The sequence below is a fragment of the Propithecus coquereli genome, unplaced genomic scaffold, assembly GCF_000956105.1.
Source record: "Propithecus coquereli isolate 6110/MARCELLA unplaced genomic scaffold, Pcoq_1.0 Scaffold77, whole genome shotgun sequence".
NCBI classification, from domain to species: Eukaryota; Metazoa; Chordata; class Mammalia; order Primates; family Indriidae; genus Propithecus; species Propithecus coquereli.
In genome coordinates, this window is record NW_012153840.1 from 8,068,976 (window position 1) to 8,083,508 (window position 14,533).

Below are 14,533 nucleotides of genomic sequence, written 5' to 3' on the forward strand. Positions count from 1 at the left end.
CCATTAAATATAAAGAAAAATTTCTCACATAACTCATTTTACATAAATAAAATGAAGTATGGATTTTAATATTTTCTTAGCAATGGACTTTGAATAAATCAATTTCCATGATCATAAAATTGTTTATTTATAAAATGTGACGACAATCTCTGCCTTATAAGAGCAGTAATAATATTAACAATGGAATACATTTACATAGTGTATACTTTGTACCAGGCATAGTTCTAAGTACAATTCATTTTGTTCTCATAGTATGTCTATTAGGCGAATATTATTATTTTCCTTTTTTTTTTTAGGATAAAGAACGTGTGGTACAGAGAAGTTAAGAAATATATCAAAACCCTCACAGATAGCAAGTAGTGAGCTAAGGATTTGAACCTACGCAGTCAGTCTGCTTCAGACTCTGTCTCTTTAGCCATACAACAGAAAACCTCATATTCTGGTTTATAATGAAGATTTAATGTATTTGTAAATATCTTTCAAAAACAACGTAAATGTATAAAGTTTTTCTGTGTTCCTCAAAGAAAAACATCTTACTCATATTTGTACCTTCCCCTTTGCCAATTTTATCAAGATATAATTGGAATTCAATAAAGCTTCAGAATTAATGGATATTAATAAAGCAGTTTTTAGTGTTTCAATATAGCTTTAAGATATTTTGATAGGAAAATTTCAAGATAATTGCCTTGCAAAAAATGCACATTAGGAAATGAGAAATATTCATGAGCTACATTGCCATCAAAATAATAAAAAACATGTTTAGAAAAAAAAAAATACTAGCAAACTTTTTTGTAGCAACTGTTGGCGGACTCACTTCATCAGATTTTAAGTCCTATTTGAAAGCTACATTACTCAAAAGAGTGTGGTATTAGCCTAAAGCTGGCCACACAGATCAATGGAACAGAAAAGAGAGTCCGGAAACCGACCCACACATACACGGCTATTTATTTTCAACAAGGTGCCAAGGTAATTCAATGGGAGAAAGATTAATCCTTTGAACAAATGGGGCAAGAACAACTGGATATCTATATGCAAAGAAACCACATCAACCGTTACCTCACACCACCTACAAAAGTAACTCAAAATGGATCACGGACCTAAGCGTTAAAAGCTAATGGATCACGGACCTAAGCTATAAAAGCTAAACCTATAAAACTTCCAAGAAAAAATATAATCTTAGTGACTTTTGGTTAGGCAAAGATTTCTTAAAAATAACACAAAAGGCATGACCTATAAAAGAAAAATCAGTAAGCTGAACTTCATCAAAATAAAAAAAACATTTTCTCCCCAAAAGACATTGTTAATAAAATGAAAAGGCAAGCCACACACAAAACAAGTATTTTATACAGGATTTATATTTAGAATATATACAGAACTCGTACTACTCAATAAGAAAACCAAAAACCAAATTTAAAAAAATATGCAAGAGATTTTAACAGATACCACCAAAGACAACACATGGATAGTGAATAAGTACATGAAAAGATACCCAACATCATTAGTCAATAAACAAATGCAAATTAAAACCACAATGAGGTATCATTACATACCCACTGGAATGGCTAAAATTAAAATGATGGACAAGACCCAGCATTGGCTAGGATATGTTTCAAATTGGAACTCATACACAGCTGATAGAAATGTAAAATGGTACAAGCACTTTGGAAAACAGTTTGGCAGCTTCTATAGTAATAAAGTTAACCACACACTCACCATATGACCTAGCAATTTCATTTCTAGGTATTTACCCAAGGGAAATGAAACCATATATCCACAAAAAGCTCATACTCAAATGTTCATCATAGCATTATTCCTAATAGCCCCAAACGGACACCCAATAACCAACGACTGGGGAATGGCTGTCCGTAGAATGTGATTCTGCTCAGCAACAAAAAGGAACAACCTGCTGCTACACACCATAGGGGTGGATCTCAACAGCACTATGCTAACTGAGAGAGTCCTAAGACAAAAGACTGCATACCGTTCGATTTAATTTATAAGAAATTATAGAAAAAGCAAAACTGAAGAATATCAGTGGCTGCCAGGAACCAGAGGATCAGGGCAGAAACTGACCACAAAGGGCCAGATAACTTTTTGGGGTGATGCTGGATGTTCTACGTGGTGATTGTAGTGCTGGTTACATGAAGGTACGCATCTATTGGAATTCTTATTTTGTATACCTAAAATTGGTGAATTTACCTGTATGTAAATAACCCAGTAAAGCTTACAAAAAGGAAAGAAACCCCTTTACTTCTACACCAGTGCCTGGAGCACACAGTGACAGCCCGTCACATGGTGACTGCCGAGCAAGAGTTTGAAGACTGGGAATCCTAACCCACTACCTGACGCTGCAGAACCAGCTCCAGGTGGAGACTCCCTGTGCGGTAACAACATGGACAGCTCCCTGGCAGCAGAACGCTTATTCCCGCTCTTGTGTGTAACACGTTGCTAGAAAGCAAGGACACAAGAAAAGACACTTTAATTTAGCACCTCAAACATTAAATTACAAAATACAATCATCCCCTTTTATCTGTCGTTTAGCTTTCTGCAGTTTCAGTTACCCACCGTCCACACCGTGGTCCAAAAATATTAGATAAAAAAGTTGGAAATAAACAATTTGTAAGTTTCAAACTGTGCTCCATGCTGAGCAGCATGATGAAATCTCGAGCCATCCCATTCCATCCAGCCTGGCGTGGGAATCACCCCTCTGCCCCGGGGCTCCATGCTGTACACGCTCCCCCGTTAGTCCCTTAGCAGCTCTGCCATCCTGGTATCACAGTGCTTGTGTTCAAGCAATCGGATTTTACTTGGCATTGGCCCCAAAGCACAACAGCAGTGATGCTGGCAATTGGGAGAGGTTGGCAAAGAGAAGCCATAAATAGTGTTTCATTTAAGTGAAAAGATGAAAGTTCTTGACATGATAAGGAAAGGAAAAAAAGTGTATGTTGAGGTTGTTAAGATCTTTGGTAAGAACAAATCTTCTATCCGTGAAACTGTGAACAATGAGCACACTAAATGTTCTATTGTGTTATTATTGTTAATTTCTTACTGTGCTTAATTTATAAATTAAACTTATCACAGGTATGTATGTATAGGAAAAAACATTCTGGGCTATCCACCGTACTGTCCACGGTTTCAGGCATCCACTGGGGGTCTTGGAAAGTATCCTCCATGGATATGAGGGGGCTACTGTAACCGGCAGATCTTCAACTTCACATGTTAAACAGAATAAAATTTATATACATAACTGAGAAGTGACAACTTTTCAGCCTGTCCCCAGGAATGTGATCCAAGTTCCTTTCTATACAGTATTAGACATACTACTGTTTTCTGAGCACCTGCCACATTCCAGGCATCATACAAGTGTGAGCTTTAATTTCATTAGTCATTCAGCAAATACATAGTTAACATTTTATGTGTCCTAAGCCCTGTTCCAAACACTAGCAATATAATAATGAACAAAACAAAGTTCCAGCTCTCCTGGGGGAGAAGTACTATAAAAATACCACATCATTTAGTCCTCAGGGAAAGCTATGAAGTAGTAATCTTTCCACGTTTCCAATGAGAAAAAAACAAACAAAAAACAGTTAAATAACTTGTGTAAACCAACCCACCTAACTAGCGGGAGAGCTGGGACGTGGGTCTGTGTCTTATTTCACAGCCCAGGCTTTGCTCACGGTCGCACATTGCCTGGCCTTGGAGTTTAACAAGTGCACTAATACCAGGCTTTCAAAAGTGAACATGTTTTCTTGATTTGGATCATTAGACTTTGAACATCCGTTAAAGAACGGCATTATTATACCTTGAAGGACAGACCAAAGAAAAACTTGTGTAAATGTTCACACTCATTTTGGATTCTATACTTAAATACAGTAATGTCAGTGTCCAAAGTTTAACCTGATAGACAAATCTGAGAATGTCATTTTAGATAAAGGGATGAAAAGTTAATGGAAACTGACCAAAAAGTGTTTGTTTTTGAAAATGACATGTTTCAGTGTGAAACTATAAACTGTTTACTCTACTGATAACATAAGTGGCTCTACCCTCTTCATAACCCGTTATCCTGCAACTATGCACGATCGAGCACGACTGCTACGTTCATATCTTGTCAGTATGGCTTATTCCCATCTTACCAGACCAGAACCCCAGTTAAAAGTAAGAAAATCCATTTTATAAGCAATGAACATACTTAAATTTAATACCTAGATATCAAATTTTAAAAGGTAGAAGGAACCCAGTTCATATAGCAAACTTGAAAGATAGCATTTTGGGAAAAACCTCACAAAGTATCTAAGAGCACAGAAGAACCAGAGCACAGAAGATTCTTTCATGCCTGTTTTTCAAATGGAGTCAGGTAGGTATGTTTTGTGTTTACGCAGAGTAAGGCTTACAGTCTCAACCACGGTGGCAACGCAGATGACTCACTCGGGCTGCCACTGCTGTCAATGCTGAGCCCCAACGCAACTGCCTTAATTTTAATAAGACATTTACTTTCTCACTTGTATGCTGAAAATTAGCATCACTTACATACTCAGCTTCTGGGCAAACATCTCGTTTCACGTGATCTGAGAATTCAGAAGATCTGGGCATCTCCTCCTGAAGTAAGTCCAGCTGCAACGGTGAGCTGTCCCTTGAGTTAATGCACGGGTGCTCGCCACTGTGAGTCTCCCACTCTTCCTCAGCTCCCCTGGGGCCGGTGACTGCAGGTGGTGGCTCCAGGTTTGGAGCCGCTGCTGATATTGAGGGTGCTATTTCAGAAAAGCCTGCTGCTCCCAAGAATGGATATGGAAAGAGTGATGATGACAACAGAGGACAGACGGGGGGTTCAGGCAGGAAAATGGTCATAAAAGTGTCCAAGTGAGGAGAAGGGAGTGCTGGAAGAGACAGCAAGCCACTGGAGGGCGGCTCAGGCAGACGCTCCAGGGCAGTTCCTGACGCTGCACATTCTCTTCCCAGAGAGGCCATGGCTGGGGGGGGGAAAGCTGGGATGAGGTAGGGGGCCTGGCTGGGAATCATCACAGCAGACGGGAGTGCCGGGCCCGAGGCATGGGGACAGGAGGCAGTGGAAGAGCACCAGGGCTGCGTGTGTCCAAGTGCGCCCCTGGCACGGGAACTGGAGCCAGCTTCAGAGCTGCCATCCAACAGCACAGGCAGCTTCTTGCGTTTGTGCTTCCCTTTCCTGCAACCAGCTGACCTTGTCTGCTTGCAAGTAGAATCTCCTGAAAGGATAAACATGGAGGCACACTATGGAAAATTAAACCCAAAAAAAGAAGAGAACAATGTCATTTATAGGTAGTTATAAGAAGATTACAAAGGAATACACATTTGCCAATACTACCAGAACAGCACAAAGTAGCTCCAAAAAGATGAACAAAATTCTGGACAAGAATAGTTGCTATAAAATAAACTTATTTCAGTATCTCTCAATCGGTTTCTTAGAAAAACCAGTTTCTCAGATCTAGGATCTAAAGAAAGATCCTAGATAAGCTGTTGATATAAATAGCTTTATTTTAACATCTCTCAATTAGTTTCTTACAAGTAAAATTCCTGTTTTTCCCTGCTAATCTCCTAGTACTTACACATGATTTGTAACCACTACAGACATGTGTTATAATGGTATATATTTTATAAAAAATCTATCTACCTTGAACATACGAATATTTAGCTTTGCTTCTGCTTTCTTGCTGAAGATAGGAGCTGTAGGGTGACGACAGGATCTTTTCCCGGAATTTGTCGACATAGTTCTGTTCTTCCTTCTGTGTGTGGGCTGACAGAACAGCCTTTGTGAGCCCTACACTTCTGAATTCTTCCAGGGTGAAAGGAACCGGCTGTGTGTTTAGGGTCCAGGGCTCACACGCTAGGGTAGCATCCTCTGCTGAGGTGGAAGACATACTTAATTTTAATTTCTATCAATAATTTGCATTTATTTTTATTTTTAAAATTACCTTTCAATAAATTTTTACAAACATTATTATAACTACTGGAATATAAAAAACTTTATCAGTCTAGAATAGAAATTCTTATTTTTCTGTCTTTATAGTCTTTGTACAAATGTATATACATTTTATGGAGTTGTAATAATCAGTATGCAAACATTTATTTATTTAAATTTTGTTTTTACTGCAAACATTTTCTCTCTCCCTGAATTCTTCAAAATTGTTATTTTTGAACTTATTTTTAAATAGGTAATATATTCATGTGGTTCAAAAATCAACAAGTATTAAAAAGGTATTTAGTAAACGCTCCCCATCCCTGTCCACCATCTGCCTAGTTCTTATTCATTCTCCCCACAAGAAACCATTTCTACTACACATCCTTCCAGTTTCTTCAAGCATATATCAACGAATCAGATAGATTGTTATCTTCCTCCCTCAACCCTATTGTGACCCAAAAGGCACAGGTGTACATTAGCCTGCAACTTACTTTTTTCACTTAACAATATCCCTTGGAGAACTTTGTCAGTCCACAGATAGCTGTCTCATACTTTTGTACACTGCGTGGGGTTCCACTTTATGTGTGTAACACAGTTTACTAAAAGTAATCACCTGTGGATGGACTTTGGGTTGCTTCTTTTATACTTGTTTATTTACATATTTATTTATTATTTATATATAATACTTGCACATTTTAATTTATTTATTGTTGATATACAATGGTTATACATATTTATGTCTCACATCTAAAAATTACTTCCTCCAAGAACAAAAGACTATCATGAGTGCTGTGGTGGGTTCCCGCAACATCTGTTCCACCTCTGTCCTGCGGTGCAGCAGCCAGGTGGTTTGGGTGGGTCTGGCCCCACCCCACTTCCAGAAGTGGGCTTTGCCTGGTCTAAATCAACACGGCAGACAGAGGGCTTCCGCTTCTGGCCAAGATGTAGTAACAGGGGTTGAACTGAATTTACCTTCCTGCCTGAAATGACTAAAATAAAAATAGACAAAATATACGAAACGATAGGTTTCAAGGCACTGAACATCAAGTAATGAGGAGAGTGATCCCTGAGGACATGAAACAAATGAGGTGAGCCCTAGGACTGCCCCAGCTTACTGCCTGGAGAGTTTCCAAGGCACAGGCTGGGGGACCTGGGTGGAGTCTGGTGACCTCCCTGAGTTGAAGAGACAGAGCTGAGAGTTGGCTGAAGCTACGGTGGCTGGAGTTTCCAGGAAACAGTACTGGAAAGGAAAGAGCAGCACAGACAGAGAACTGAGAGCCAGAGACCCCTTGAGCATGCAGAAGAGTGCTCACCAGCGCACTCACGTGAGGAAAATCCACCTGAAGGATTAGAGGGAAAAACAACTGAAGCTCACACAAGGTGGAGAACAGTGCTTGCTCCCATCAGCCAGACTAGAAAACCTCGTAACTCATGGTGCTAGGTATAGTACTCAGAAGGATCTTGCCTCAGCAGCCGAGAAAAATTAGGCCTGGACTACACACTGCACTGGTTCTGCCTAACAAATTTAAAAAGCAAGGCTTAAAAGATCAGTCTGTCTCCAGGTAACTTAACTGGGTCCCAGAATAAAGCTCAAGAATATTTACAGGCGTACAAAAATATGCAGCACCCATTCACAATGTCTGGCATCCAACCAAAAATCACCAGGCATGCCAAGAAGCAGGAAAATATGACCTCACAATAAGGAAGAAGACACTGAGAAACTGAGTCTATTAATATAATTTATATGGACAAAAGACCTAAAATATTCAAAACAATCTTGAAAAAGAACAAGGTTGGAGGATTTACACTACCTGATTTCAAGACCTACTATAAAGCTACACGAATCAAGACCACTCTATACTGGCATAAGGGGTTGATCAATTCTGTCCATCTTTTCGGAGAACCAACTTTTAGCTTTACTTTTCTCTAAATGTCTGTTTTTCTATTTTGCTGATTTCTGCTTTTATCCTTCCTTCTACCTTGGGTTTATTTTCATCTTCTTTTGCTAGCTTCTTAACTTGGAACTTAAGATCACTGATTTGAGACATTTCATTAGCATTTAAAGCTATTAATCTCCTTATAAGCTGTTTTTAGCTGCATCCCACAAACTTTAGTATACTGTCCTTTCATTATCAATTGATTTTGAAATATTTTCTAATTCTCTTTGCGATTTCTATTTTGAATCATGGATTATTTAGAAATGTGTCATTTAATTTCTAAATGTTTGGATTTAAATATCTGATTAACTGATTGTTAATTTAATTCACTCTGGCCAGAGAGTAGTTTATATATCATTCAGTACTTTTAAATTTGAGACTTTATTACAGCCCAACATGTTTTAAATCTCAACGAACACATTGTGCGCACTTGAAAAGAATGTGTTATGCAGTCACTGGGTGTCACATTCTCTAAATATCAATTAGATCAAAGCGGTTGATAAATGTTGTTCAGATCATCTATTTCTTTACTTATTTTTTGCCTAGATGCTTTATCCATTGCAGAGGGGGGTGTACTAATAAAATCTTCCAACTATGATTATGGAAAGTCTATTTTTCTCTTTAACTCTTTCCACTTTTGCTTTATATCCTTCAGAGCTATTAGTGAACACACGACTATTGTGTCTTTCTGATGAATTGACTGTCTTATCGTTATGAAATGACCTGACCTTGACATCTATTTTGTATATATTAACACAGGAGCTCCAGCCTTCTTGTGCTGGTTGTTTGAATTGTGCATCCATTTTTCCATCCATTTACTCTCAACATGTTTGTGAATTTAAATTGCACTTCGTGGACAGCACATAGTTGGGCCTTCATTTTTTTTAATCTGTTCTGATAATTTTTGCCTTTCAATTGCAGTGTTTAGTCCATTTTATGTCATTTTATGAATTCAGAGCTATTATTTTATTATTTGTTTGGCTTGTTCCCTCTGTTTCTTTATTGTTAATCTGTTTCTCCTTTCCTGCTCTTCTTTTGGATTGAGTATTTTTACAAATTTCAATTTGTCAATTGGCTTTTTAGCTAATCTTTGTATCTCACATTCTACCTTAATTAGACTCTTCCATGGGTCCAAAAATGCCTATAATGACAATGGCTCCTGGAGACTAACTGTCAATATGTGATTTCCTATTCTGTTACTCATTCGCTACGTGACTCTGGACAAGTTACTTCATCTGTTTGTGCCTTAATTGTCCCATATATGAAGTGAAGATAATAACTTGCAAGGAAATGCCTTTGTGATAATGGTCCTCAGACCCCAAATTAGAGTCAGGAGGTAAAAAACTACAGGAATGAATATGAGCTTTCCAGAAAGCAAAAGACAGAGATACTACATAGCTTAAGAACATCTGGGCTCTGATTCTGTTTTTTCTCCTTGGGATGAAGATACAGCCTTACAGATGTTGAGACTAATTTAAGATCAGGAGAAACTATTATCAGTAAATATTTCCCAAAGCATATAGATTTTAGCATAAATTCATTCAAAGTGGTAATATAGGATCAGAGTGGGCCGGGCACAGTAGCGCACACCTGTAATCCTAGCACTCTGGGAGGCCAAGGCAGGAGGATTGCTTGAGCTCAGGAGTTTGAGACCAGCCTGAGCAAGAGAGAGACCCCGACTCTACTAAAAATAGAAAAATTAGCTGGGCGTGGCGGTGCATGTCTGTAGTCCCAGCTACTCGGGAGGCTGAGGCAGGAGGATGGCTTGAGCCTAGGAGTTTGAGGCTGTGGTGAGCTATGACGACGCCACTGCATCCTGGTCAGGGCGACAGACTCTGCCTTTAAAAAAAAAAACAAAAACAAAAGCGCAGTGACATAGTCAAAAAAAGAGCTTTCCACATTGGGTGAGACCAAATTTGTATGGGCTGTTTCATGGACAGCTACATGCCCACACGGGAACCGGAAGTGTTAAGAAAAGGTACACTCAAAAATGTGCACATGCTCCTGTCCTGAGGCGCTGGCTCAGCTCCAATAAAACTCTCCCTGGCTACTTAGAAACAGAATCTAATTTCACAACAGCTGTGTCTCTGGTCTTTCCCCACCAACCCACAGCCCGCCTCATCAAAAGCATGCTCTCCATCACAGGACTGTTGGGAGGATTTAGTGAGTTAACAGCTATGATGAACTAAGAACAGGGAGTGGGACACAGAAACAGCTCCACACATGTTAGCTAACACAACACTGAAGACCAGCAAAGATAAACTACGACATAATCTGAAAACTCAATTTAACACATTTCTCCCATTTCTTCATCTACCAAATTGTTATGAGCAATGAAAAAGGATAGGAGGCAGTAAAAAGGAATTTTTAAAAAAGGCATTAGATTAAAATAATTCACCAAGTAATTATGTTGTTAAATGGGGAGAGAGTTTTAAACATACTCTACTCATTGTTATCAGACCAATACAAAAATGTTAATGTATGTGTGATTGATTCAGTCACAACTAGTCAACACAGTTGAAATGCAGGTGAGTGAACACCTTCCCCAAAGGTCAGTAACCAAGTAACCTAACACAGTCCTGTCAATAACTGCATTAACAGTGGCTGCCACTAACTGAGGGCTCACAACTACGCACTTGTCAGGTACTGTTCTAAGTGCTTTAAATGAGTCAAATGATGTCACTGACAAATAACATAAGGGAAATACAGTTCAAAATATGTGACTAACACAAACATAATAACATTCCCTAAAATACTTTAATTAAATTAAAGGAGAAAATATTTATAATTTATTAGTTATAATTAAGCAGATGGTATTGATGACTTGTCTTCTCCTGATGGCGCATTTAAAGTCGGGTACACTTTCACAGTAACAGGTAACGCGGTACCTGGCTCCGTGGGTGCGACGTGGACAATGGTGCTGCTGTAACTGCACTGGCTCACGTCCGAGCCCAGGCCCAGCGCCGCGGTGGACAAGGTCCGGGCAGCTCCTCCTTCAGCGTCTGTGGACCACTCATTTGTTGGCATTTCTGACTTAGGTATGGCTGGGATCTGAGAGACAGCTGGTGACGTAAGAGAAACTGACAGTCAAAAGAGAAATTTCCAACAGGAAATTCATATAAAAGACCCAAACAGTTCACAGAAGTTCATAACTGACAAATTAAAGCCTGCTGGCCATAAAGCAGTAATACAAAAACAGGATTTTGTGATTACAGTTAAATAATGAAGGACAAGAAATTAAAGAGCAACAGAGAAAGGATGGATTTATAATTCTTTGCATCTAACACTGAAGCACATTCTTGTACCTTGCAATGCTTGGACATCATCTGCCTTGAGGTTCTGTTTGTCATCTTCTGAGGATGAAGAAGTTGTGTTTGCACAGGATATACACTTTCTTTTCAAAGCTGGAATGTTGTAGCTCTTCAGGTATCTGCAACAACATAATTAGGTCATCTATTCTCACCTGTCCCTTAGCTGGGCCACCTCCTACCTCTCTGTTTTTCTCACACCATTTGGTACTTTGTACTTTCTTCCCTGACCACCCCCGCCTCACTCACTGGACTGCAACATCTCTTTTACTATGGTCTTGAATAGATCTTTAAATCGTACACCATTTAACTTTGACAAGATTAGGTTTTGTCTTCTCAATTATACCACAGCTCCTTCAAAGAAAGGGTGCATCTTCTAATTTTCTGCACCCTCCATAATGTTCGGTATATTATGAACCGTAGGTAGTAGGCACTCCATAAATAGCTACCAATTTATAAAGAAACATCAAGATAGGATAGCTATTAAAAATTCTACGACGGCTCCATAGCGACGATGTATGCTTTTGGGAAAAATGAACATGTTATCAAAACTTGTGTCTCATACCTGATAACACTATCAATACAGTTTATCTGTTGATAGGATGGGCTGTGCTCATCTTTCCTCAAATCCTCACAAGACTCAGTACATAGGCTATTATTTTTCAATGTCTGGAAAGAAGAAAAGGCCTTCTGCTCATCTGAAAGACAATGAAAGTTTGTGCAATTAAAAACATTTAGCAAGTAGTTAAGAACATATTCAATAAACTTAAATTGTGGTACTTTATGTTATATACATTAATAGACCATTATGCAGCTATTAAAATGAGCTTAGATCTAAGTGCACTGATATAAAGATATCCACAACACTTAATGAGTGAAATAAGGTGCAGAGCACGATACACATAGAATGGTTACATTTGTATTTTAAAAAATAAGGAGTGAAACAAATGCTTCAGGCAAAGATTATCAAGGAATGAAACTATAGGCGAAGGGTTGATGGGAACTTTCCAATGCTGAGCTGACACTACCCGCATAACTGGTCGATCCTGGCATCACTGAGAGTGGGATGAACACCACTGTGCACATCTCACGTGGTGCAATACAAAGTGCATAGCATTACCTGTGTCCAGCAGGATTTTCTGTGATGACTGATAGAATTGTTCTTTATTTGTGCTGTCCATTATGGTCGTCACTAACACCATGTGTGCCTCATCAAGCACTGGAATGTGGCTTGAGCAACTGAGGAACTAAAGGTTTAACTGAATTTAATTTGAATTTAAATCGCCAAATGTGGCAAGTGGCCACCACAGTGGACAGCACAGGTGCAGAGAGGAGAACAAAACCTCCAGGCCTGAGCACTGAAGAACTTAACACATTAACTGCCACATGAGTTGTATTTGACTCACACTACTTTTGAGCCCAGGGCCTCGTGAAGCATATGTGACTCACATGTCTCTTCACCTTGGGAGCCCCGTGAACTATTTTTCAAGTTGCATATAACTCAAGCACAGAAAACAATAAAAAATAACACATCTTTCATTAAATTACAAAGAATTGTTTTGTTTTCAAAGTTTTTATTCTATTTTTGTAATAAATCACTGGGGCCCCAAAGAAAAAATTTTTTTTCTAGTGTGGCAGTCAATGTGTTCAAACTTCTGCAGAGGAGACTGAGCCAGAAAAGGAGGCTGAAAAATAACTGCCAGAAAAGTAAGAGGAAATCCTGCAGGGTACGGTTTTATCTCAAAAAAGGAGCAACTGATTATGTCAAATACAGTTGGGAGGTTTTGCAAGAAGCATTAGATGCTACTGTTGCTAATAAAGGTTACTTTTACCTGGCTTGGAAGAGACCTCTCTATTTTTAGAGGGTTATATGGAAAAAGGACTGTATTAACTTTTACTCATGAACTTTTTTTAACTTTTAGTTTTTGAAATAGTTTTAGACTTGAAGAATTGCAGAACTAGTCCAGAGAGTTCCCATATCCACCTCACCCAGCTTCCACTGAGGCTAACACCTTTACAACATAATAAAATGACCAAAACTAAGAAATTAAGCACAATGCTACTGAATGAAATACAGACTTTATTTGGATTTTGTCACTTTACCACTAAAATGTCATTTTTCCATTCCAGGATCTCACATGGTGGTATTTCCTTAGTCTTTCCTCACCTTTCATGATCTTGACATTTTTGAGGAGCACAGTAGGGACTTTTGTAGAACGTCTTCAATTTGAGTTTCTCTGGTGTTTTCTCATGGTTGGACTGAGGCTATGCATTTGGGGAAAGAAACCACAGAGGTGCATGCCTGCTTAGTGCGTCAGCCCAGCACACGTGAGGTTCACCTTTTGTTACCCTGATCGTTGGTTAAGGTGGTGTCTGTCTGGTTTCTCCTGTGTGAGGTCACTATTTTACAACGTAATAAATAACGTAAACAATACATGTTTTGGAGGAATATTTTGAGATCATGCAAATATCCTGTTTCCCTTAAACCTTCACCTACTTGGTTGCACAACAATGTAAATGTATTTAATGCCACTGAACTATGTACACTTCAGTGGTTAAAATGGTAAATTTTGTGTTATGTGTATTTTATCACAATTAAAAGAAAACCCTTTCATATAATAATTTTAGCATTCATTGGAGGATATTCCCTGCAGCAATTATTACTGTGGAATTCTAATAGCAATTTTCTATTTTCCTCATTCTTCTACATTGATTAATTAAACTTCTTCTATAAAGAGTTTCCCTTCTACCTTTTCCCCGTTTATTTATGCATTAATTTTTTCAGTAGGGACTCATGGATATTTATTTCATTTGTCGGGTTATAATCTAATATTATCATTATTTATTTTTTTGCTCGAATTGTCCCAGTTTGGGCCATTGGGAACTCTTTAAAGTTGTCTCCTGTGACATGCCACCCTCACTTTTTTTTTTTGAGCACTTCGTTACTTTCTGGCCCTGGCTCCTTTACTGAAAAAACGTATTTAGAAACCAAGACTTGAGTGCTAGGTGTGCTCATTGCTAAATGTGTCCCAGCCTGCAGGTCCTCTCAACAGACAGGACAAGTAAACGTATGTCTGTATAGGAACCCGTCTACCCATCCGTCCCCGTATATGAAACAAAAAGGCCAGGACTTCGTACTGATACCTTCAAACTCCAATCCAGCACCACAAAATTCATTCTAACATTCCTCTTTTGATTATCTGTAACTTCTTTCTCTGACAATGAGGAATCTGTTACCATTATCTATAACGTAGTCACCAATTTGTTCAACCCTAGTATAAAGTAGCTCCCATACTCTGGTGGGAAACAATATACAGTGTTTGTCAATGTTTTGTATTTAGCCCTAGGGTATCCCG

At 38.7% G+C, this 14,533-nt stretch overlaps 1 protein-coding gene across 1 annotated transcript in view; it reads right to left on the reverse strand.

Moving 5' to 3' along the window:
* The window catches only part of PER3 (period circadian clock 3), a 51,955-nt gene that overhangs the window by 10,509 nt on the left and 26,913 nt on the right, over positions 1–14,533 (reverse strand). Inside the window, 6 exon segments of the mRNA XM_012662507.1 lie at positions 2,336–2,448; positions 4,528–5,219; positions 5,645–5,875; positions 10,758–10,931; positions 11,175–11,299; positions 11,743–11,875. Coding sequence (XP_012517961.1) covers positions 2,336–2,448; positions 4,528–5,219; positions 5,645–5,875; positions 10,758–10,931; positions 11,175–11,299; positions 11,743–11,875 — 1,468 coding nt within the window.